This window comes from Eublepharis macularius, chromosome 4 (genome assembly GCF_028583425.1).
Source record: "Eublepharis macularius isolate TG4126 chromosome 4, MPM_Emac_v1.0, whole genome shotgun sequence".
In the NCBI taxonomy this organism is placed as follows: Eukaryota; Metazoa; Chordata; class Lepidosauria; order Squamata; family Eublepharidae; genus Eublepharis; species Eublepharis macularius.
The window spans coordinates 11,095,511-11,118,735 of record NC_072793.1 but is presented as its reverse complement, the minus strand read 5'-3'; the positions used below and the strand labels follow the sequence as shown (position 1 = coordinate 11,118,735).

Genomic DNA, 23,225 nt, shown 5'->3' with positions numbered 1-23,225 from the left:
CATAATGCAAAGTCATGCATTCAAAGCAATATCTCACTTATGATGTTTTTTAAGTTAAAGAAAAGCAGTTGCAAAATGTAGTAAAAAGAACCTGACAGATTTAAACCATCGCTCTTCACAGTTCTCAGTCAGTGAGGGGAGTGGCTGTCCCAGTATTTCTCCAGCTTGCTCTGGAGGTGGAGCCAGGCACATTTTGTTCTGAGCTTGTCCTTTCTGGCAGAAGAAGCACTCCCCACTCTGGGTCTGAATCGAGCCCTGCAGTTTCCCCAGGGCTCTTGATCCATCATGGCTGGCTTTGAGCAGCACAGCCCAGACCGCTTGTGGCCCTTGCTTTCCTTGGATCGAACAGATAAGAGTGGGAAGGAAGCCTCCTGGCTGGGTTCTTGCCATGTGCCCTGCGGCATCTTCTACAGGCACCAGGCCGTCACAGTCCCATTTATTTCAAAGCTTTGTTGTCTGAAGTACAGGAGAATCGGTTTGTCTACTGTTAATTTGGCTCCAGTAGGCTCAGCTCAAAGATAAGGAATTTTAGGATAGAGCTAGGAATGAGGAAGCTTGAGTTTGGGTTGCAACCCTTACTCTACTTTGTTTCTTCAGTTCTCTTTGTGTTTCTGATCATTTGAAAAATCAAAGTTGTTAATGGATTTTGCTTTCTAGGCAGTGAGATTGACTGCGCTGACAAATATGGCAATACCCCCCTCCATGTTGCTGCTAGATACGGCCATGAGCTGCTAATTAGTACTTTGATGACGAATGGTGCTGATACTGCAAGGTGAGGAAACATAGTGTCTGTATTTAAGAACAGTTATGATGCCTGTGTGTATGTGTATATATTTAAGAACAATTATAATGGGTTGGCTCACGTGTTACACATAATTGTGGTGAGGCTGTGGTATGATAGAAGGAGGTTGTGATGATACTTTGCAGCTTTCCTATGCACACTTATATGGAGTAGTGACTAACCTACAGTAGTGATTGTGAATTTGAAGATGATAATTCGAACATGATTCATTCCGAGTGAAATCATTCACTACCTGCCCAGAAGAGGAACAGTGTGGTAGCTGGTGCACCTCTGTGTGTGTTCACTGTGTGTGTTCACCTCTGTGTGTGTTCACTGTCATGCTTATTATATTAACTGTCATATTAACTGTTCTGTGTATTTTAACCTGTGTGGGGAGGGCGGAATATCAATCGAATATCAATCAATCAATCAATCACCACATTGATATTGCATGCTTTGTTTGTGTGTCTTCCAGTCACATCCCTTTCTCATATTATTTTTCCAGGCGTGGGATCCATGACATGTTCCCCTTGCACTTAGCTGTTCTCTTTGGATTCTCAGACTGTTGTCGTAAGCTACTTTCCTCAGGTATGTGGTTGCCCTTGCTTGTCTTCTTGGTGCAGGTTTTTGAAATGGGATTGTGATGATAAGGAATCATGATCCTTTCTGTATATGAGCCTGAGTCCACTTCAGGCAGTCAAGAAAGCTCACAGGATAGAGATACTCCTTTCAGTTGGTTGCATTTGCATCACTTAACAGTAGAGATGGGCATGAACCGAGATATGAACCAAAGTTTGTGGCGAACCGGGCCATCCGTGGTTCGTGAACTGGCGGTTCGTCAGAGCCCGTTTCTGACAAACCGCTACAAACTTTAGGCTGGTTCATTTGGTTCATTTTTTTGTTCGTCGCTGCAGACAGCCTGGCACCAATCATTCGGTTTCCTAGGCAACAGGAGATGGATTTCCTACAAACTTTCTGTTGGCCCGGAAGTGGCCTTCTGCTGACCCGGATGTGATGTTTTCATGAACCAAATGAACTGGTTTGTGAACTGGGGCAGGTTCGTGAAAGTTTGTGGTTCATGGTTCATGAAACGCGGCGAACCACGAACCGCACGGTTCATTGTTTTTCCAGTTCGTGCCCATCTCTACCTAACAGCTATGTTTACTTATTTACTTACTACTTTTAGTAGATGCAGTGAAACCCAAATTGGGGTAGAGGGGCATAATTTCCTCCTTCATACCAAGATGCATCAACGAGCAACCCAGATAAGATATTAAGAAAAATAAGTCATTGCTTATCCCACTCTCAAAGGCAGTGTATGCTGAAGGGGGCAGCACTTGGTCTTGAAGCCAGATTAAAATGTGCTGTTTGTCTAATACCAGGATTGCTCTTAATCTGTGCCCAAGAACACTCATGCACTGGATAAATTCTTGCACAAAGAAAACAGACACTCTAAGCACATAATAAGTGATAACAATCGAGAAGGCACATGTACATTTAGTGTATTTTGCATCCATTTGCATATTTTATTCTTAGCTAGATTGTGTGGGCTTTTGTAAAATGGGGAAATTCTTGGTAAGAAATCATCGAGTAAGAGCAGGATGTGCTTTTATCTTGGTCTAAATGATGATGGATAACGTGGCGCAGAAGGCCCACTCACAGAATAATGGAACCTCTTTCCAATACCGCCTGTCCATACATGGTCTCCATAATAGTGAGGGGTAGCAATTGGGTTTTTTTTTTCCGTAGGAGAAAAGATCTTTCCTGAGATCTCTAGGAATGTGACCTCCATTTCAACCACCACACTTTCTGTGGATCTGTGCTTGGGTTTACGTTGAACTAATAATTATGCTTGAAATCTCTGCTTATTCTGCTGCCTTTTCCTTTACAGGTCAGTTGTACAGCATTGTCTCCTCGCTTAGCAATGAGCATGTGCTGTCCGCGGGCTTTGATATCAATACGCCAGATAACCTCGGGAGGACCTGCCTCCATGCTGCTGCTTCCGGAGGGTAAGTAATAAACCCAGCTGATACTTTGACAGAGTGGTCCTGCAGAGAGAGAGAGAGTCAGTGTTGTTTATTTTCTATTTTAGCTACTTTTAGTTCTATAAAAAAACCTGAGTGAAAGCTTTGACCTTTTCTGTGTATCAAGAAGAGAACTGATTCCGCAGGTTCAGGGCTCTTGGTTGCTTGAAGAGTGTACAAATAGCATTGTCATCAGATTGAAACTGTTCTAATCCCATCTGCTTTAGTGTGAATATGACTGGTCATTGTGAAGAACATTTCTAATTCTTTCAGTTGAATTGGAGTAGGGAGAGTTTTCCCTTTGCATAGCCATTTCCTCCAGTTGCTCTAGACGATGGGGCCATTATCCTCCATGATGGATAAGAGACGTCCACAAAGTTTCCCAGTTAAACTGTGCAAGTGTACTCAGGCTACCCAGGGCTACCATCTTTCTTATGAAACATAGTCAGATATCCCATCGTGCGTTCAGTCAGTCCAAGCATTCTTTCTTTGTTCCTTCAGGGTGTGATTGTGTTCCTTTTGGTTTCCTCTGTAGGAATGTTGAATGTCTTAACTTGCTGTTGAGCAGTGGAGCTGACTTGAGGAGGAGAGATAAGTTTGGAAGGTAACCTCTGAGAACTGTGTACTTGTTGAGGAGCAAGAAAGGTCTTCAGGGGAGTGATATTGAATGTTAACGCGGGGCTTTTTTTAGAACATGAATGGTGCTCCTGTACCTGTGTGTGTCTGCCCCCCCCCCCCCGAAGAGAATTGCTTGTTACCTTTGCTGCAGCACAGTCAACAGCATGAGTCATTGGTGCACTGACTACAGCACTGACTTCGTATATGATGAAATCTAGATTCAGAGCCTGCCTCTATCGTGGACTAGTGATCTCTGCCTCAGTCCTGTAAATGAAAAATGGTACTTGCAGAATGTTATCAGGAGAAAGAGCAATGTAATGCAATAAAGTTCCTTCTTATACTTTAGCGTTGCTATGTGATTCAGGCTTTCTGTTCTTTTGATCCGTTTAGCAGCCTAGCCTTGGTTGTGTTGCTGCCTCATTTTGGCCTTGCATTGGTTCGGTGCGGGTCAGGTAGCTTTATTGACACAAGCTTCTGGTTCAGCGCAGGGCCATAGATGGCTTTTTGCATCCAAGCCACTCACTGCGCAAGTGATGCCTCAAGCCTCCTTTTCCTTCTCTTTTCCAATCCAGGACTCCTTTGCACTACGCAGCCGCTAATGGCAGCTATCAGTGTACAGTGACACTAGTCACAGCCGGAGCCAGTATTAACGAAGCTGACTGTAAAGGCTGCACATCCTTACATTACGCTGCTGCTTCGGACACATACAGGAGGTAGGACGGATGTGGTCCATCATGGCAACTTGGCTATCCAGAAAAACCTGAGACAAAAATCACCAGCACCTAGGTTTAGGGACAGGGAATTAATTCAGCTCTAAAACTCTCCGTGGAAATACTGTGAATTGGAAAGAGTTAAAACAAACGTTCTTATTAAAAATAATTCAGAAAGGCAGGGCTCCACGTGGTGTCAGAAGCTTCCCTGTAGCTGAATTGATACGGCACTACCTACCCCCCAAATTTAAAATTCATAAATGAAACTCCACTGTAATGAGGGAAATTATTCTGTAAAATTTTAAGTGTTTGGTGCTTTTAAGTTGCTGTCTGGTTTTAGGACAGACTACAGTCAAGTTCTTGATTCTCTCTCCCCCCACCACCCCCATTACCTGCTTAAGAAAATTTCCCCCAGATTAAAGCCAACGTACATTCCTGGGCCAACCAAATTACCGTGATATGTCCGGGTCTTCCCCATCCCCTGTCATAAGCGCCGTCAGGCTTGTGAGTTGTGAAGTCTGAAAAGAATCCAGGGTTCTGGTTCATTGTTCTCGGATAGTAAGTGGCTTGTGTAAGTTTGAAGATCATCTGGAGGAGCTTGTCTGGTCTACTGGGTGATCCTGATTAAACATAACATCTTCTGATGATAGCAAAATCATGTGTGGTGTTTCACTGAACTATTGTTGTATTGGATTCCCAAGTGGAGTATTCTTTAGATGGTGTATGCAAAGTATTACCATTCCAGTCTTAAGCATCTCTTCCACTGTAGACCAAGCTAGATGATGCCATTTTAAATTGATTTGTAGTTTTTTAACGCAGAACTGTGAGTCCCCGTCCCAAAGAGGTGCACAGCAAGGCAGCCCCAGGTGAATGGGCTTGCTGGCTGGCTGGCTGGCCCCAGCATTTGGGTGGGGTGGGGGAGGAGAGGGATCGCATCCCAGCCCTTTGCCTGGCCAGTGCTGCCTCTGCTGGCTGTCTGCCTGGCTCCCCTTGCACTGTCGATGGTGGTGCGGCAGTGGCTGTATCTTTGGTAGTGTGGGCAGTCACATGCCACCACTGCTTTCCTCCTGCTCTCACTTGCTTTCACAGGAGAAAGAAGGTGACCCAGCTGGCCAAGCCGGTGGGAGTAGGAAGAGGTCGACAGCAGCGGGGCTGTGTGGACTTGTCTTTCCCCTGTGAAAAGAGATGAGAGCAGGAGAAAAATGGCAGCCACACATGACTGCCTATGCCCCTAGACGCACGGGGCAGGGGGAGAGAGCCACTTGAACAGCCAGCAGTGGCCAGGGGGAGGGCCGAGGGGCAATCCCTCTCCTCCCCCCTATCTGGCATGCCAGGGCAAGATGGCAAGGCCTCACCTCCTGGTGAGCTTGCCAGCCAGCCCACACACCTAAGACGCCTCACTGCGTGCCTATTCTGGATGGGGCCTTGCAGCTCGGAGTTTAGTAAACTACAGATCAGTTATAAAGGGCATCAGTGGCCGTGGGGGTAAACCCGTGGCTGCCACCATGTCTAGCTTGGCCCTGTGTCCCAGCAAAACTGACCTAGGTTTTCTCTCTTGAAGAGCTGAAACTCATTCAGGAAACAGCCATGACACTGACGAGGAGCCACTGAAGGAGTCGCGACTGAAGGAGGCAATCTTGTGAGTAGTTCATCCTTTTCTTTAGAAACCCAGTTTTAGGAGTGAAAGTGTTGCTTTGACTGCAGTTTCCCCCATCTCCAGTGGCAGACTGCTTAACTTTAACACGACACTGCTAGAATGGAAGAATCCTGAACAATGCTGGGCGTGGCCGTGGTCAGGAACCTCCTTTCCAAATCTGGCTGTCTGGCGCGCTCTGCCTGGGAAGCAGCAGTCCCTGCTGGGGCCCTGTCTGTTGTGTGACTGGAATCATTCAGCCTGGAAACATGATCTGTCTGGGTGTTCTCTCTGCCTCAAACTTGCATGCTTTTAGTAGGGGATCCACTATTGATCTGTCCTTTCTTTTCCCCATACTGAAGCTGTGCTGCACTGGATTTTTGCAAAGTGCCCCAGATGTCCGTTTGACGAGGAGAAGGGAGTAAAAAAAATCTACTAATTTTTTTCAGTGTCTGGGAGAGAGTAGTGCAGGGGGAAACAGAGAATATTCCATCAGTGGAGAAGGGTATCCTTGTGAGGGTTACTCCTCCCAGCCCCAATTCTCAAGCTGGGCTGGGCTGAAGATCTCGTAGAGTCCTTCTGTTTTCGGTAGGAGGCAGATCCCCAGTACAGAAGCAGCTGCACAGTACTGGAAACGCTCTTTCTCCACCTGCAGAACAGAAGAATCAAGGATTATGACAAGGAATGCACAGAAGGGACCTTTTCAGCTGCCATTTGGCTTGTTTCAGGTGCTCCTGAAGCCACATGGCTTTTATAGGTGCACTAGGACTTGCCTCGTGGAGCCACAGGAGAATATGTGCCTCAGGTGTATAGATTCTCATGAACCTGCTCTCTCATGCCCAAAGAAAACAGACTGGAGGTTTCTGAAGACCTCTTAAACAGGCTTGTGAAGGAAAGGAAGTTCATAATGAAGGTCCTGAAAGGTCCATTGTCTACAGGGGAGGGACTTCCTTGCTTCACTCGTCCTATCAGAAGCATGCCTTCACGTTCCCATTCAGCACTTTAATTCCCATCATAGGCAATAGTTCCAGTTCTCATATAACCCGTTATGCCTCCGATATGGGGTACTCCTTAGTCCCAAAAGTAGATACACAACTTTGCCTACAGGGCAGCTCAGTTTACTGTGACTGAAAACGATGTTTTATTCAAGATGGGTAGCTGTGTTAGTCTGTCTGTGGCAGTGGAAAAGCGCAAGAGTCTAGTAGCACCTGTAAGACTAACAGAATTAGTGGTAGGGTATGAGCTTTCGTGAGCCACAGCTCACTTCTTCAGATACGCCACTTCAGATACATCACCACTGATGTTTTATTGTGACTTACTTTATTGTGTTCTTTATTCTATCACAGTAAATGGGGTTGACTAGAGGAGTTCCCTGATTTCCCAGAGGAATGTGGCTTCTTTCATGATGCTACTGTGAGGCATTGTCATAAAGCCAAATAGCTTTGCAGAATAGCTTCATTGCCTGCTAGAAAATGCATCTCAACTATTCCTGATCTAATCAGATAATTTGTTTTAGTTGTTTAGAGTTCTTACTGGATAATGGTGCTGACCCATCTCTTCGGGACAAGCAGGGCTACACCGCTGTCCATTATGCAGCTGCCTATGGCAACAGACAGAACCTTGAATTGGTAAGTTGTGAAAGTGGCTGATAACTTTGGAGGTGCAACTAAGCAGTGGATGTTTGTATGCACTTTCCTGCTCTGGGCTCCAGTCTGAATTTTTCTCATTTAGCTGAATAAAGATTTTGTAGTATATTGACAGTGTTACTGTAAGGGAACGTAGAAGCCAGAGGAGACCTGGAGTGTTTGTATGGTTGGGAATAGATCTTGTGCCTTCTTTTACTGTAGCTCCTGGAAATGTCTTTTAACTGCCTGGACGATGTGGAAAGCACCATTCCAGTCAGCCCTTTGCACTTAGCTGTAAGTGTTTGTCATGATCTCAGATTTTGCAGTATTGTGTGTTCTAACTCTACTGTGAAAAGTAAGCTTGTTTATACTACAACAGTGACTATCTTTCGAGTGCAAGCATTGTTTCTGGTATGGAGAGGAGAGGGCCTGGAATCAAGGTGCAAACTGGCATGTTCAATCCTCCTTGTTTAGTCTTGTAGGCCAAAAAAGAAGAAAATTTATTATTACTCTTACACCATTAGTGTGCATGACATTTTACAAAAAAGTACAAAAAGAGAGCTTCCTGCCCTGAGGTGCCTGCAATCTATCAGTTGAGACAAGGGAAATGAAGAATGACAGGAGAAGAATCCGTGTTCATTTCAATTGCACGTACTCGGGTTTAATTTCAGTACAAGATGAGGATTGAACAAAATGTGCCAAAGGATTTGAGAACCATGCAAACTAAGTAGGGGTGTGCGCTTCGGGGTCTTGATTCGGAGAAAATGCCCGTATCAGAGCCAGCATGCTCGCAAACGAGGTGCGGAGCCTTCTACCCTTTAAGCTCTTCCCCCGTGCCTCCAGCCAGCTGGAGAGGGGAAGAGCTTAAAGGGCAGAAGGCTCCGTGCCCCGTTCGCAAACAAGACATGGAGCCTTCTGCGCTTTAAGCTCTTCCCCCCCCCCGTCTCTCCAGCCATCAGCAAAGGAGACAGAAGAGGCCGTTCCTACCCCTCAAATGGTGCGGCAGCCATGAGGGGCAGGAAGGGTCAGAGGAGCCGGCTGTGCACTTCCCCGCTGCCCAGCTGGTTGGGAAACCCAAAGCGGGAAACCCAAATTTTTTAGCAGTGCCCACCCCTAAAACTAACTCGTTGTGTTGTGCTGCTTCCAGGCCTATAATGGTCACTGTGAAGCCCTGAAGACACTTGCCGAAACCCTGGTGAACCTGGATGTGCGGGACCACAAAGGGCGGACAGCTTTGTATCTTGCCACGGAGAGGGGCTCTACGGAGTGTGTGGAGGTGCTCACCAGCCATGGTGCTTCTGCTCTTGTGAAGGAGAAAAAAAAGAAGTGGACACCCCTACATGCTGCAGGTGACAGCAAGACATTTCCTTTCTTTGCTATCCTGGCTGATCATGCAAACAAGACTTGGAGTACTCTGAGACCTTGGAGAAATGGCAGTTTAAGAAAGGGATGGGAGAAGGGGAAGTTCTATGCATAGCTTTTTAGTGTTTCCTCCTATATTTCTTACAGCTGCCTATGGGAACACAGATTCCCTCCATCTTCTCATTGACAGTGGGGAGAGAGTCGACATCACAGATGTGATAGACATCCACGGGCAGTGAGTTTCCACTGGATTATATGCAAATTCTACTGTGCATTCAGGCTATTTCTGATGCTAGGCAGGGCTGATAGAATCCTTAAAAGCAAACGCTGCTAAAATGGTATAATTAATGAGTAATAATGCTATGTGTATGCTATACACAGTAGCATTAAAAATTTGCAGAATATGGTACTGGGAACAAAATTCTTGAGTATCTCATTTTTAGAAGGATCAGGTTTCTAGACCTTATGGTGCAAAAATTATGTCTGAAAATAATGTGGCAGTGCTCAGAAGTTAAGACAGGTGGTAGAACAAGGTTTCTAGTGGTTGAGGGGAAGGGAGGGTCTCTCTCTGTCTCTCTCTCTCTCCTTTTTTTTGCATGTATCTTTGCTCTTCCTCTTGAATGGCAAAGCCAGAAAAAAGTTTGCATGCCAGTAAAAAATGGCAGAAAAAATTATGCGGAATAAGGGAGACAAAGTATGTTTGCTCAACTGATATTTACTTGATGCAGAATGTGGGCTACTTCAGTGCAGAGTTTCAATTTTTTTTAGTTTCGAGTACATACATTCCTGCTTACAATACATGATGCAGCAGACACCTGCAGGAGAGAATCCTGAATGAAAGGAAGCATATTAAACAAACACGGGTAAGCTCCTTTACTTCTAGGTCATACTGAGGAGCTTTCTCATCCTGACACAACTGTTCCACTACTTTTGTTTTCATCACCTTCCCAGAGCTGAGGATAGCAACTAGGGATCCTAATTCCTGCTTATCATTTAATCATGGGGCAAATCTTAAATAGCCTATAGAGTTAGGATCATAATTTAGATCCAGAGGAGTAGCCGTGTTAGTCTGTAGTAGCAAAATAGTAAAGAGTCCAGTAGTCCAGCCTGGATTGTGCATTCCACCTCTTTCATGACTTCTTGTAACTTATTTACGTTTACATAACCCTTACTCCCTGCACTCTCTCTTCCCCCTCCCCTCACCACCTATATATCTCTGGCCAGTTTCTTCATACCCTCCATGCATCTAACGAAGAGAGCTGTGGCTCTCAAAAGCTTATGCTACAACAAAGTTGGTTAGTCTTAAAGGTGCTACTGGACTCTTTACAATCATAATTTAGTTTCTCAGTTTGCAGACGTTCTCATTTTGAACAATCGTGTCTCTAATTCCTTTCCATAATATTGCTTAGAATCCAGGGCAGACCTACATTTTATCCTTCTGGTTTTAGCTCTCAAGATGCTCTCTCAGCACCCTCCTTTCTGTAAACGTAGCACTGGCAGGTCCAAAGCGCTCTAAAACCCCAGAGTGTACCAGTCTTACCATGCAAATATTTGATTTTTCTACAACAGAGAGATTCTCGCTTTTGTTACAGAACCCCATTGATGTTGGCGATCATGAACGGCCATGTAGATTGTGTCCACCTCTTATTAGAGAAGGGATCCACTGTGGATGCAGCTGACAGGAGAGGCAGGACTGCACTGCACCGGGGGGTGAGTGGAAGAATTGAGCGGAAGAGCTGCTTGTGGCTTCATAGCCCTGCAGCGAGCTGGCTGTGTGGGTCCTCAGTTCTTATGAGGAAAGTTTAAGTTTAGACACAGCATCGTTGAAAATTGAAAACCTTCAGCCAATCAAAATATTCAGTAGGTTAGACATTGTGCACTTGAAATCTTGAGCCAGTGATAGCTGGTTTCATATTTCAAAAGGCCAGAGCGAAAGACCTGCTCACGGATACTGTCACAGTAGTATTTGTGCTGGGCACATTCTCTCATTCGCTGCTGTTCTTTGCTGCTCCCAGGCTGTTACTGGCTGTGAAGATTGCCTTGCAGCACTGCTGGACCATGATGCCTTTGTGTTGTGTCGGGATTTCAAGGGCCGGACCCCGATTCACTTTGCCTCGGTGTGTGGGCATTCTGAAATCCTGAGGACCTTGCTGCAGGCAGCGCTCTCTACTGACCCTCTGGACTCTGTGGTGGACTATAGTGGCTACTCACCAATGCACTGGGCTTCTTACAGTGGTAAGAATTCAGTGGGCTGTGGTATGGCTTCCAGTGTCCCTCCCTGTGGCATTTTATGAGCTAGCCCAAGTGGTTGGGTGGTTTTAGCAATTCCCTTGCTTAATCAAGTAACACACTATGGTAATTGGGTGCTCAGGACAGCTTTGCTTGCCTCATTTCTTCCTACCTCCCATTTCTCAATAATCCTGATCCTTTGTCTAGAAAATCCAAATTCCAGGAATGCTAAAAATTCTGTATTCAAAATGGGTCATTTTGGGTGCAGAGAACTGAATCTTTGATGTAACAACTGAGTAATGCTGTAAGCCTCCTTTTGCAGCCTCTCTCCTTAGGGGGAAATGCAGAAACGTATGGCCACCAACTCTCAGAATACGCCTCTTTTGTTGCGATCAGAAGTCTTTTCTAGAACTTGAAAAAGGACCAGATAGGTGAAGGCTGATGATAATTTCATGAAGCTGGAGGAGTGATCTGATCGTTTTCCCTGCCTCTTTTTCCTTGCCAGGGCATGAAGATTGTCTTGAATTGTTACTTGAACACAATCCATTTGCATACCTAGAAGGAAATCCCTTTACTCCATTGCACTGTGCAGTGTAAGTCTCAGCTGGCCCTTGGAATATGTAAGAAGTGTGGTGGATGGGGATAGCAGGTGGAGAGGAGAAGCAAAGATGGATTTTTGCTCTGGTAGTGAGACCCTTGGCTGTATGCTTTCTACAGAAATCATCCCAAACATCTCTGTCTGCTTGAAACAATGCTTCTAAAGATGTGAGATTGCTCTGAATTGCTGTTAGTTTGTAAGAACTTTTGGGGCAAGAGCCAGTCCACACACACAGCACATTATCTATAATAATAAAAATCAGCATCTAACATCATCAGCATCTAACAGAGCCAGTGTAGTGTAGTGGTTAAGAGCAGCGGGACTCTAATCCGGAGAGCCGGGTTTGATTCCCCACTCCTCCACTTGAAGCCAGCTGGGTGACCTTGGGCCAGTCACAGCTCTTCCAGAGCTCTCTCAGTCCCACCCACCTCATAAGGTGATAATTGTGAGGATAATAATAACACACTTTATAAACCGCTCTGAGTGTGGTTTATAGATCGAATTGTTGTTGTTATTATTGCTGGGATTCATGTGCAGAAACCTGGGAATTGTAGTCTTCTGATGGGCTGATAATTTTTTGTTGTTGGAGATCCTATCACAATTTCCATGGTTTCCTGGCTTTGGATTATAAAGCAGGTTTCTGTTTATAGAACAGACGTGCCCTAAATATCATAGGTAGGATGAAATCTTGAATTTGGCTTTCAGGAAAAAATGTAAATCTTGGAGATGTAGTCTTTGTGGAAACCACTAGAGGGCATATCTCAACTATGCAACTCATTCCTCACCAGCGGTAAAATGAGGAGTCGGTAGTGGCAATTGAGGATTTCTCCTGGGGACTAGCAAGCTACGCAAGGAAAGGCAGCCGTCATTCGTAGCAGACAGCTCTACTGCATTTGTTCTCAATTTGTGGTTTTTTTTGTCCTGTCTGAGAATTGTTTCATTTTTTATTTAAAATATTTATCTGCTCGCCTTTCTACAGAGTAAATCAGGATCTAAGGCAGGTAACAATACAGAAACAATTAAACGTTAAAACAACAAATATAAAATACGTTAAAACGTAGAAAGCTAAAACATAGAAAGCTGTTTCCCCTTGGCCTAGGCTCCAGTTGCCCCAGAAGCTCTCTGGAGTAATTCTGTTTTACTCCTTCTCTGGAAAGGCAGGAGGATAGAAGCCCCCCCCCCCCCCCCCGATTTCTTTGTGAAGACTGTTCCACAAGCACGGGGCAGCTGCTGGAAAACCCAGGCTCAGGACATTGTAGAACATGCCTTAGGCAGATAGGGCACTGATAATAGACCTTGTTGGAAAAAACTAAGGCTACCACATGGGAACACGCAGGGAGAGGCAGCCGTTCAAGTAGATGGATCCTGGGTCATGAAGGTGCTTTAAAAGTACATACCAATGCGATGGATTGGAAACAAAGAGGCACCAGTGAAGAGACCTTAGAATAGGAGTAATGTGGTCTTGCCAGCTAGCCCCTAATAACAAATGGACTGATGAATTTTGTACTGACTGAAATTTCTGGATAGTCTTCAAGGACAGCTCCATGTAGAATGTGTTACAGTAATCTAGCCTTGAGGTTACTGAAGCATGGATCAGTGTGGCCTGATCAGGCACCAGCAAATAGGAAACCAACTTCCTAATTAAATGAACCTGGAAAAAACATGGACACCTGTTTCTCCAACAGGAGACCAGGATTAACCATGATTCCCAAGCTCTTAACATTATCTTTCAGTGAAAGTTGCACATCATCGATGGTAGGAAGAACAATCCTATTTAAAGCAGCGGCCCTCCCGGCCAGCATCACCTCCGTCTTATCTGGATTCAGCTTCATTTTGTTCTCCCTCAACCACTTGACCATCGCATTCAGACACCGGGCCAGGTATCCCCAATTTTGGGAGTGGTGAAGGGGCCTTTGCCCAAATTTGGGGGTATCCTGGGTATTATCATTGTCTTTATTTAGATATATAATTCTGGAGGGTCAGGAATAAAATTTGATCATATTAAAAGGCCCTACCATTCTGCTGGCTTAAGTCTGGCCTCTAAAAGCCAGCCTGAAGAGCTAGAAGATGCTCAGGTGTAGGTTGGATGAGAATCCAGGGGCAGGAAGTACCATTGTTGGGAGAAAGCTGCCATAAATTCTCCATGCTGTGCACATTGTATGCCTTTGTGCTATAGCTCCCTTTTTTTAAACTTCATCTTGCCTGTAGTTGTGACAGCAGGACTGAAGTTACTTAGAAATCTGTGTGTATGGGAGGGGGGAGAGGAGAACACAGATGCTGCTGCCTCATACTGAGTCAGGCTATTGGTCAGTCATCTGTTCTGGTTAGAAGTGGTTCTTCAAGGAATTAAGCATCCTTCCTACCTGCATTCTTTTTAACAAGAGATGCAAGGTATTGAATCTAGAATTTCCTGCATGAAAAATATGCCCTCAAAGACTCAGCTACAGCGTTCCCTCTGTGATTGTGCGTTAAATGTGGCACCTTTCTGAGCTTTCCTCTTTTTTAACACCTTGCAGAAGAAAATATAACCAAGCCATGTTAAGTCATGTTGTTGTTGTGTTTCCTTCCTTCTGCAGAATTAACAACCAGGATGGCACTGCTGAAATGCTAGTAGAAGCATTGGGTGCCAAGATTGTTAATAGCAGAGATGCCAAAGGAAGGTGAGTGAGTCTGCAGTCTTGCTGCTTGCCATTGCTGAACTCTTTGACTGTGTTGTCACCTTGTTGACTTCAGCGCTTGGACAGGAAACTTCCCTTCATGAAGTGGTGTAGAAACTCGGGGGAATTTGCTAGGAGTGAAGAGGCTGAGGCCCTGTCTCTTAACCTTTCTAATGTTGAATGGGAATAAACATACAGTCTGGTAGGTTGGATGAGTCTAGTTACCAGTGCTAATGCAGTGATCACATCTTGGGCTTCCGTTCTTTTTCTTTACTGCCACCGAACACATCATCACCTTGTTCTCCCATGTGGTTTAGCTGTGCTCCGAGCTTGCCTTTCTATACCCCTTGGACTTTGTGGTGGCCAACAGCAAATGTTGTGTGTCTTCATGCATTATGAAGTGTATGGTGTATGGATAGGGGAGGGGAATGCAGTGCTGTCAGTGGCTGCTTTGTATATTGTGTAATGTCTAGTTGGATGGCAAGTTGGTGGGAAAGAAAAGTGAAATAATGAAAAATAGTTATGTAGAGGTGTGAACAGAAAAAATCAAGAGGAAGGAATTGCTTTTGGGGGTGGGGCGGTTCCCAATAATGTCAGAACTGTCCAGTAGAGCCTTGTGCAGCTATGGCCCTCCCAGTCACGATGGCATTTTTCCAGTGCTGCCGTGTGAGTGCGTGAGAAAATGCAACATCTCTTCAGTTGAAGAAACTATCCTGAAGAGAGGGGACAGAACTCCCCTCATGAAAATGAGCTGAGCTGAACTCTTGATTGACGGTTGTGAGTTTAGCCCTTTGCAGAAGACACAGTAATCTTGCGCATACTGTAACATACTGCAGCTGTGTCATATATGTAGAAATGATGCAGACGTTGGCGCTTGTCCAGGTCCATGTTCCTTCAAGGCATTTCCTGTTCTGTTTCTAGGACCCCCCTTCACGCTGCTGCCTTTGCAGACAACATCCATGGTTTACAGCTGCTTTTGCGCCACCAGGCTGAGGTAGACACGACCGACCAATTGGGAAGGACCCCTCTCATGATGGCTGCTGAAAATGGCCAGACAGCAGCCCTTGGTAGGTGGCGAAACCTCTGCCCCGTGCCTCTACCTTCTTCATGCCATCAGGGCCTGTCTGTTCCCAAGGTCTGCTTGCAGGGCCACTACCTTTAAAATGCATATAATATCTGGGCTGGCGGACTGCTGGACACACCTCTTTGAAATGATCAAATGGCTAGATGCTTCTCTGAGACCCATGCCTGGCTGGGGTCTTCGCCAAGCTCACTTCTGATTAGTGCCCGACTATCTGTGTGTTTTTGTTAAGATTCTCTCCTTCACTTACTTACGTTCAAGATCTTGAGAATGAAAAAGTAATATGGAAAACATCTCTTAATGTTCTGTTTGTGTGTTGCGCACACCCAGAGATTCATCCTGGGGAGAAATCAGGAGGTAGCCTTGGATTCATGCACTTTGTCCCCCACTGCCCTCATCCAAAAATGACCCATGATACTTTAGTGCGTGAGACAAAAGATGCAATTAGTCCCCCCCTGCCCCCGCCCAGCAAAAATATAATTCCTGAACTAAATAACGGAGAACTTGCTGCAATATCACCAAAAATCTGTCACGTAAGACTTTTTGGCTCAGCCTGAAGGTCGGCCCTGTGCTTATTGGCGTGTGTGTGAACGGCTGCCTGAGACTTGCTCCCGATCTGTCTTTGGGGACAGCCAACTTTACAGGTCCTTGTTTCCAAGTCTGTAGTCAGCCTCATCACTCAGGTTGTTCAGAAGTGGGCTCGGCTCATTTAGCATGCCGGCAGACCTCCGCATGTTTCAAAACTATCATCAGTTGGTTTTAATCAGCATCAGTTTCTGTCCTCCAAAGTTATTTAATGATACGAGAAAGCAGCAACATGCAATGAAGGGGCATAAGAGCATTTTTCACGCCCTTAAAAATTAAGTGGAAGAAAATAACACAGGGTGACGTGTATCCTCGAAAATGATCCTTCATGAAATCCTCCTAGGTAGAAGTCCCAAAATGTTGTTTTTTTGTATCTCCTCCCAATGCCAGAGTTTCTGCTGTACAGAGCAAAAGCAGATCTAACTGTGCTGGATGTCAACAAGAACACAGCTCTTCACCTGGCCTGCAGCAAGGTAAAGTGTTCACAGGGGGGCCTGCCTAAGGCACCTTCTCAAGCTACCTTTTTTTTATACCTGTCAGACTAAACTAAGGGATCTTTTACTGGTTGGATTGGGAAATGGGTGCCAGGGAGAGACTGTGTCTACATTTTGCAAAACAAATCTAAAATCCAAACAAATCTAAATTATGGCTCCTAAATACATAATGAAAATTAATAAAACAACTGTTAAATAAAAGTAGCTTGATTTATTCAAAGACATTTGAATTTTTGCAGAATTTGTATTTTTAGTTAACAAGGAGATTTGTGATAGAAGAATTATAGAGGCCATCTCCCGTATGGAATATGGGATAATGGTGGGCCATGAAGAAAGGGCAAAATGCTGCCCTGCAGGCACTGGAGTCTTAAAGTAGGTATGTTTGAAAATGTGCAGACACTGTCTCCACCATGAAGGCTAGGAACTTGATGTTTTCCAGTCAGAATTACCAGAACCTCTTTTCTGTGGCAAATACAAGATCCCTTTTTTTTTTTTTTTAAATTTTTATTGGGTTAGAACATTAATATTTTTACATTACATTACATTCAATTTTCCCCTAATTTTTCGTTTCTAACCCCCTCCCTTTCCCCCCCTTTTGTTGACTTCCAACAGCTTTCCCACCCTCTGTCCCTTTTCCCTTACTTCTATTAACTTCCTCTGTCTAAAACAAATATATATTCTCCATTATATTAAGCAGTACATCTTTAACTCTTTTACTTATTATACATCCAAACTATACTTCTTTAGATAAACAATTTATCCCATTTTCCAGTTTTGAATATTTCTATATATCATAAACCATAAAAATTTCCCACATTTAAATCAAACAATTTGATTTGTTCTCTATATATTAATCATTTCTTCTTTTTATAGTATTTCTATATAACTCATCACATAGTCAGTCGTTTTAACTCTTCTATACATTCAGTTTGGTGCATATAAGTCTTATCAAGTAAAAAAAAAAATATTGTTAATTACTCAATCCTCATGTTTAAACCGTTAATTATTCTCTATCAATATTCTATCAATTAACCTTTACATATCTATATATATCTCAATCAGTTAATTAATCTAACTGCTTATAAATTCACATTTCTCTTCCTCCCCCGGTAAAGTCACCCCTCTCTTTTATACTTTTATTGTACTTCAGTAGTTCTCAAACTGCCACAGTTTTCCTCCCACCTCCCACTTCTTCTCCAGATATTGTTTCAGCTTCTCCCAGTCTGTGTTAAACTGCCCTGAGTCCAGATCTCTCAGTTTTCTTGTCATCTTATCCATTTCAGCCATATACAGCAATTTGTAGATCCAATCTTCAATAGTTGGCACTTCTTGTACTTTCCATTTCTGCGCATACAAAAGTCTAGCTGCTGCAGTCATATAAAATATCAACGTCCTATGATGGGCTGGAATTCCCTCCATTCCCAAGTTTAGCAGCAGGAGTTCTGGGTTCTTATTTATTTGAAACTGTAAAATTTCACTCATTTCTCTTATTATTTCCCCCCAGAACTGCCTAGCTACCTCACACGACCACCACATATGATAGAGGGAGCCCTCATGCTTCCTGCATTTCCAGCATTTATTAGAAGTGTTCAAGTTCCCTAGCGCAATCTTCTTTGGTGTCATGTACCAACGATAAATCATTTTGAAAATGTTCTCTTTAATATTAATACATGTCGTTGTCTTCATTGTAGTTTTCCACAAGTATTCCCATGCCTCCATTGTTATTTCTTTATTAAAGTTTATAGCCCATTTCACCATTTGTGTTTTAACTATCTCATCCTCGGTATACCATTTCAACAGTACTTGGTATACCTTGGATATTCTTTTCTTGTCTTCTTTAAGAAGGGTCTGCTCTAGTTCCGAGTTCTCTGTTCGTATGCCCCCTTTTGCAGAGTCCGAATTGTATAAGTCTCTAATCTGTCTGTACTGGAACCAATCATAGTTAGGTGATAGTTCCTCTTGCGTCTTTATTCTAAGTTTAGATGCTTCAATTTTGGTTATTTCTTTGTACGTTAAACATTGTTGTTCATTATCAACAGCTCTCGGATCTATCACCTCGTATGGAACCACCCACCAGGGGGTTCCTTCTTGTAGGTAAATTCTGTACTTCTTCCAGATTGTATATAAACTTCTCCTTACAAAATGATGCAGGAACATCGAGTTGACCTTTACTTTGTCATGCCATAGGTATGCGTGCCATCCAAAAATTTTTTTATATCCCTCTAGGGCTAATAGTTTCTTATTCTTTAATGTCATCCACTCTTTTAACCAAACTAGGCAGATTGCATCATGATAAAGTCTCAGGTTGGGCAGTTGCATTCCGCCTCTTTCCTTTGCATCTTGTAGAACTTTTACTTTCACTCGAGGCTTCTTGCCTGCCCAAACAAAATCTGATATTTTCCTCTGCCATTTTTCAAATTGTTTAGAGTCTCTGATGATTGGTATTGTCTGTAGCAAAAACATTACTCTTGGTAACACATTCATCTTAACTGCTGCAATCCTGCCCAACCATGACAAATTCAGTCTATTCCATTTGATCAAGTCTCTCTCTATCTGAGTCCATAATTTTTCATAATTGTTCTTGAACAAATCTATATTTTTTGCAGTCAGCTCAACTCCCAAATATTTCACCTTACTAGTTACTTCACAGTCCGTTATTTCCATTAACAATTGTTGTTTCTGCTTAGTCATGTTTTTGCATAATATCTTTGACTTCTTTTTGTTAATGAAGAAACCTGCCAAGTCACCAAACTCCTTGATCTTATCTATCACTTTTGGCATGTTCTCCAATGGATCTTCTACAATTAACATTATGTCATCTGCAAATGCTCTAACCTTGTATGAATAGTCCTTTATTTTTATTCCTCGTATTTCCTCATCTTGTCGTATTTGTATCATCAGAATCTCCAATACTAAAATGAACAACAATGGAGATAACGGGCAACCTTGTCTTGTTCCTTTACTAATCGTCAATTTCTTGGTCAGTTCATCATTCACTACAATTGCTGCAGTCTGGTCTCTATAAATTTCTTTAATTGCTCTGATGAATCTTTCTCCCAGTTGTAGCTTTTCCATAGTGGCAAACAAAAAATCCCAGTTTAAATTGTCAAACGCTTTTTCAGCGTCTACAAAGAAGAAACCAACCTCTTTATCACAACGCTTGTCATAGTATTCAATAGCATTGATCACTGTCCTTAAATTGTCTCTTATTTGTCTGTCCGGCAAAAAGCCTGCTTGTTCTTCCTCTATGACTTCCGAGAGCTACCCCTTCAGTCTCTCCGCCAATATCTTCGCAAAAATTTTATAATCATTGTTAAGTAATGATATAGGCCTGTAATTTTTCACGTTAGTCAGATCTTGGCCCTCTTTTGGGATCAATGATATATTCGCTTCGCTCCAAGTGTCTGGAATTCTTTGATCCCTGAAAACTCCGTTCATCACCTCTTTTAGGAATGGTGCCAGTTCGTTGGCCATTGTCTTATAAAATTTAGCCGTAAGTCCATCTGGCCCTGGCGCCTTTCCTAGATTTGCGGATTGTATTGCCTTACTTATTTCCTCATCAGTTACTTCACTGTTCAACTTATTTCTCCAAGCTTCCGAGATCTCTGGAAGTTTGGTTTTCTCCAAATATGATGCTATTGATTCTTTGGTTACTTCTTTTTTATTATACAGCTTAGCATAGAATTTATAAAAGGCTCTACTAATGGTAGTCTGCTCCAAGTACGTTTTATTTTCTTCACAGATTTTATTTATTATTTTCTTTTCCCTTTTCTTCTTCAATTGCCATGCCAAATATTTCCCAGGTTTATTAGCACCCTCAAAAGCTTTTTGATTCAGTCTTTTAAGGTTCCACTCCAATTCTTTATTACTCATTGCTGTTAACTGTTCTTGAAGAATTTTGATTTCCTGATGTATTTTCTTTTTCCCTGGTCTCTTTTTTAACTGTGCTTCTTTGGCCTTTATTTTCTCCTCAATCTCTTGTCTTTTCTCCTCTTTCTTTTTCCTTGCTCTGCCATTTAAGTCCATTAGTATGCCCCTTACAACCGCCTTGTACGCGTCCCAAACTTTACTGGTTGGTACTTCTTTATTCACGTTGTATTGTATAAAAAACTTTGTCTCTCTTCTCAATATTTCCATATTCTCACTTTCCTGTAACAAGTCCTCATTTATTCTCCAGGCTTTCCTTTTTCTCCTTTTTCCAAATTTCCACATAATTGGATTGTGATCTGAGCCTACCATCGGCATTATTTCTACCTCCTTAGTCCATAACGCTAAGTCCTTTGAGGCCCAGATCATATCAATTCTTGATAATGTAAGATGCCTTGCAGAATAAAAAGTAAACTGTTTGGTTTTAGGATATTCTCTCCTCCATACGTCTTCGAGAGTCTCTTGTTGAATCAACTCAAAAAAAAGCTTTGGCAATAGTCCTCTTTTCTTTTGTGCTGTTGTAGTCTTTTTGTCTAGTTCCAAATCTGTCACTCCATTGAAGTCTCCAGCAAGAATTATCTGGTCATATACAAGATCGTCTAAATGCTTCCTTAAATCCTCAAAGAAGCTTTCCTTTGCACCGTTAGGTGCATAAAGTCCGACTACCAACACTCTCTTTAAATTCCAATTACATTCCACTGCTACAAATCTAGCTTCAACATCTCTCATAACAAATTTTGGCTGCAGCTCCTCTTTTATGTACAACACCACTCCTCTTTTTTTCGTGTTTGAGGCCGCTACAAATTCTTTGCCCAATTTTCCAGATTTTAAATATTTTACATCCTGTTTTCTAATATGGGTCTCCTGCAAACAAACAATATCACATTTTTGTTTTAGTAGCCAATGAAAAATATTTTTCCTCTTATTCGGTGAGTTTAGTCCATTTACATTCCAAGATAATACTTTACACTCCATATTCATGGTTTTGTTGGTAAGTCTTTTTCATTGTCCTTGATAAATCTCTCCATCTCCCGCTCAGATCTGATGCGTTTTTTTGCCCCTCCAAACTCAAAGGACACTCCTTCCGGTAACTCCCATCTGTATCTAATATTCATGTCCTTCAAAGTCTGAATTAGCACTCTATATTTTTTCCTGTCCAGTAACACTGATCTGGGCAGTTCCTTCATTATGATAATCGTCTTGCCATCAATCTCCAATGGATCTTGAAATTGTTTTGTCACAATCCTCTCTTTCATGTTTCTAGTTGTAAACTGCACAATCACATCCCTTGGCAGTTTCCTCTGGGTTGCAATTCTCGAGTTCACACGGTACGCCACATCTAGGATAGCCACAATTTCCTCCTCCTCCTTCCCCAGGTAATCAGCCAACACCTCAGTCATCTGTTCTTGCGCTGACTTCCCTTCCACCTCTGGCAGACCACGAAAACGAAGCTGCTTCTCCATGTGTTTAGTTTCTGCAACTGACATCCTCCCCTTCACCAGTCTCATCTCTGTTTGTTGCGTGTCTATTAAATTCTCCATCGCGTCTTCTACTGTTTTAACTCTCTGCTGCGTTCCTTGTAATTCACTACTAATCGTTTCCACGCCTTTTTTCACTTCTGACAGCTCCGACTTTACTGTCTGTGTAACTTCTTTGACCTCTTTAATAAGCTCCAATTTCGTGTCCTTAAGTTCTTTCATCATGTCTATAAGTTTTTTGTCCAAATTTTCTATTGCCGATTGCCACTCTTTTTTCGACATCGTGGGGCTTGCTTTAGCTCGCTCCCACGAATCTGCTCTCTTCCTTAGCTCCGTGGCGTATATTTAAACGTTTTCCTTTTTTTCAAATGTCCCAATCTTTGCCAAAATTAATTTTTTTTTGTATCCAAAATGTCGGGCGTCTTTTCTCTATGGTTTCTCTATATTATTGTAATCCAAGATGGCCTACTTCCTCTTCCGCTGAAGCCGCGACCCTTCCCCTTTCAAAAATGGCGATTCCCTACTTCCTGTCCGTCGGCAAGGGCCGCTTCCCTCCAGCCACTCTATTGTTGTTACGCACTTCCTGTCTCCCGTCTTCCCACAGCAGGTCTCGCGATGGTGTCTTTTTCCCACAGCTCCAAAACCACAGGTATTCAAAACAATAGTCCGATTCTTGCAATAACTTCTTTAAATTTAGTCTCTTTTAAAATACAACTCCTGCCGAGTCTTCACCTCCTTTTCACTAGTCTGTTGCAGTTTAAAAATCTACTTTCTTTCCTCTCTGTTTTTATCAATCTGTCCCGTTTCAAGAGATAGCGATCTTTACCTTCTCTTCAACTTTCTCGGGTTGTAATCGCTGTTTCGATCTTAAATTCTCCTCTCGACTTCCCTCCCCGATCGAAGCTTGGGTATGTAGGTCTTATGCCAGCCGAATTGGCCCCAAAACTGCCGCAGAGATTATAGCCGACCCGTCGCAAGGTGGGACCTCAAGGATCGGGGGGAGACTCCTTGAGTAGAGCCCCCCCTCGTCCGAGATCTAGCTCACCCTAGGGTCTTGAGCGTTCTTTGCCTGCTCCCCGCCTGAGAGCAGTCGGCCGCGGGTTATTTTCACCCCTCCGGCCGGTTAAAACGGCAGTCCGGTCAGCTCCGCAAATGGAGCTGCGTTAGACCTCCATGAATCCCAAACCGGAAGTCCGCAAATACAAGATCCCTTGAAGGAGAATCCTTGTGGCTTTTCCTACTTTGCTTCCCCTCTCTCACTGGTTAGGATCATAGAACCATAGGGTTGGGAAGGACTTCTCAGGTCACCTAGTCCAACCCCCTGCACAATGCAGGAAATTCCCAACTACCCCTATCCCCCGACTGTCCCAGTGCCCCCTGCTCCATGCCCAGAAGATGGCAAAGCACCTCCAGGATCCCTAGC

The 23,225-nt window shown here is 43.4% G+C and overlaps 1 protein-coding gene across 1 annotated transcript in view; it reads left to right on the top strand.

Moving 5' to 3' along the window:
* ANKRD52 (ankyrin repeat domain 52) overlaps positions 1–23,225 on the top strand; it is an 83,619-nt gene that overhangs the window by 46,068 nt on the left and 14,326 nt on the right. The window contains exons 10-25 of the mRNA XM_054978724.1: positions 658–772; positions 1,287–1,369; positions 2,673–2,790; positions 3,341–3,409; positions 3,996–4,136; positions 5,695–5,772; positions 7,283–7,394; positions 7,614–7,685; positions 8,539–8,740; positions 8,901–8,988; positions 10,346–10,463; positions 10,769–10,988; positions 11,488–11,575; positions 14,157–14,240; positions 15,159–15,304; positions 16,294–16,376. Of these exons, the coding sequence (XP_054834699.1) occupies positions 658–772; positions 1,287–1,369; positions 2,673–2,790; positions 3,341–3,409; positions 3,996–4,136; positions 5,695–5,772; positions 7,283–7,394; positions 7,614–7,685; positions 8,539–8,740; positions 8,901–8,988; positions 10,346–10,463; positions 10,769–10,988; positions 11,488–11,575; positions 14,157–14,240; positions 15,159–15,304; positions 16,294–16,376 (1,817 nt within the window). The remainder of the gene's footprint in view (positions 1–657; positions 773–1,286; positions 1,370–2,672; positions 2,791–3,340; positions 3,410–3,995; positions 4,137–5,694; positions 5,773–7,282; positions 7,395–7,613; positions 7,686–8,538; positions 8,741–8,900; positions 8,989–10,345; positions 10,464–10,768; positions 10,989–11,487; positions 11,576–14,156; positions 14,241–15,158; positions 15,305–16,293; positions 16,377–23,225) is intronic.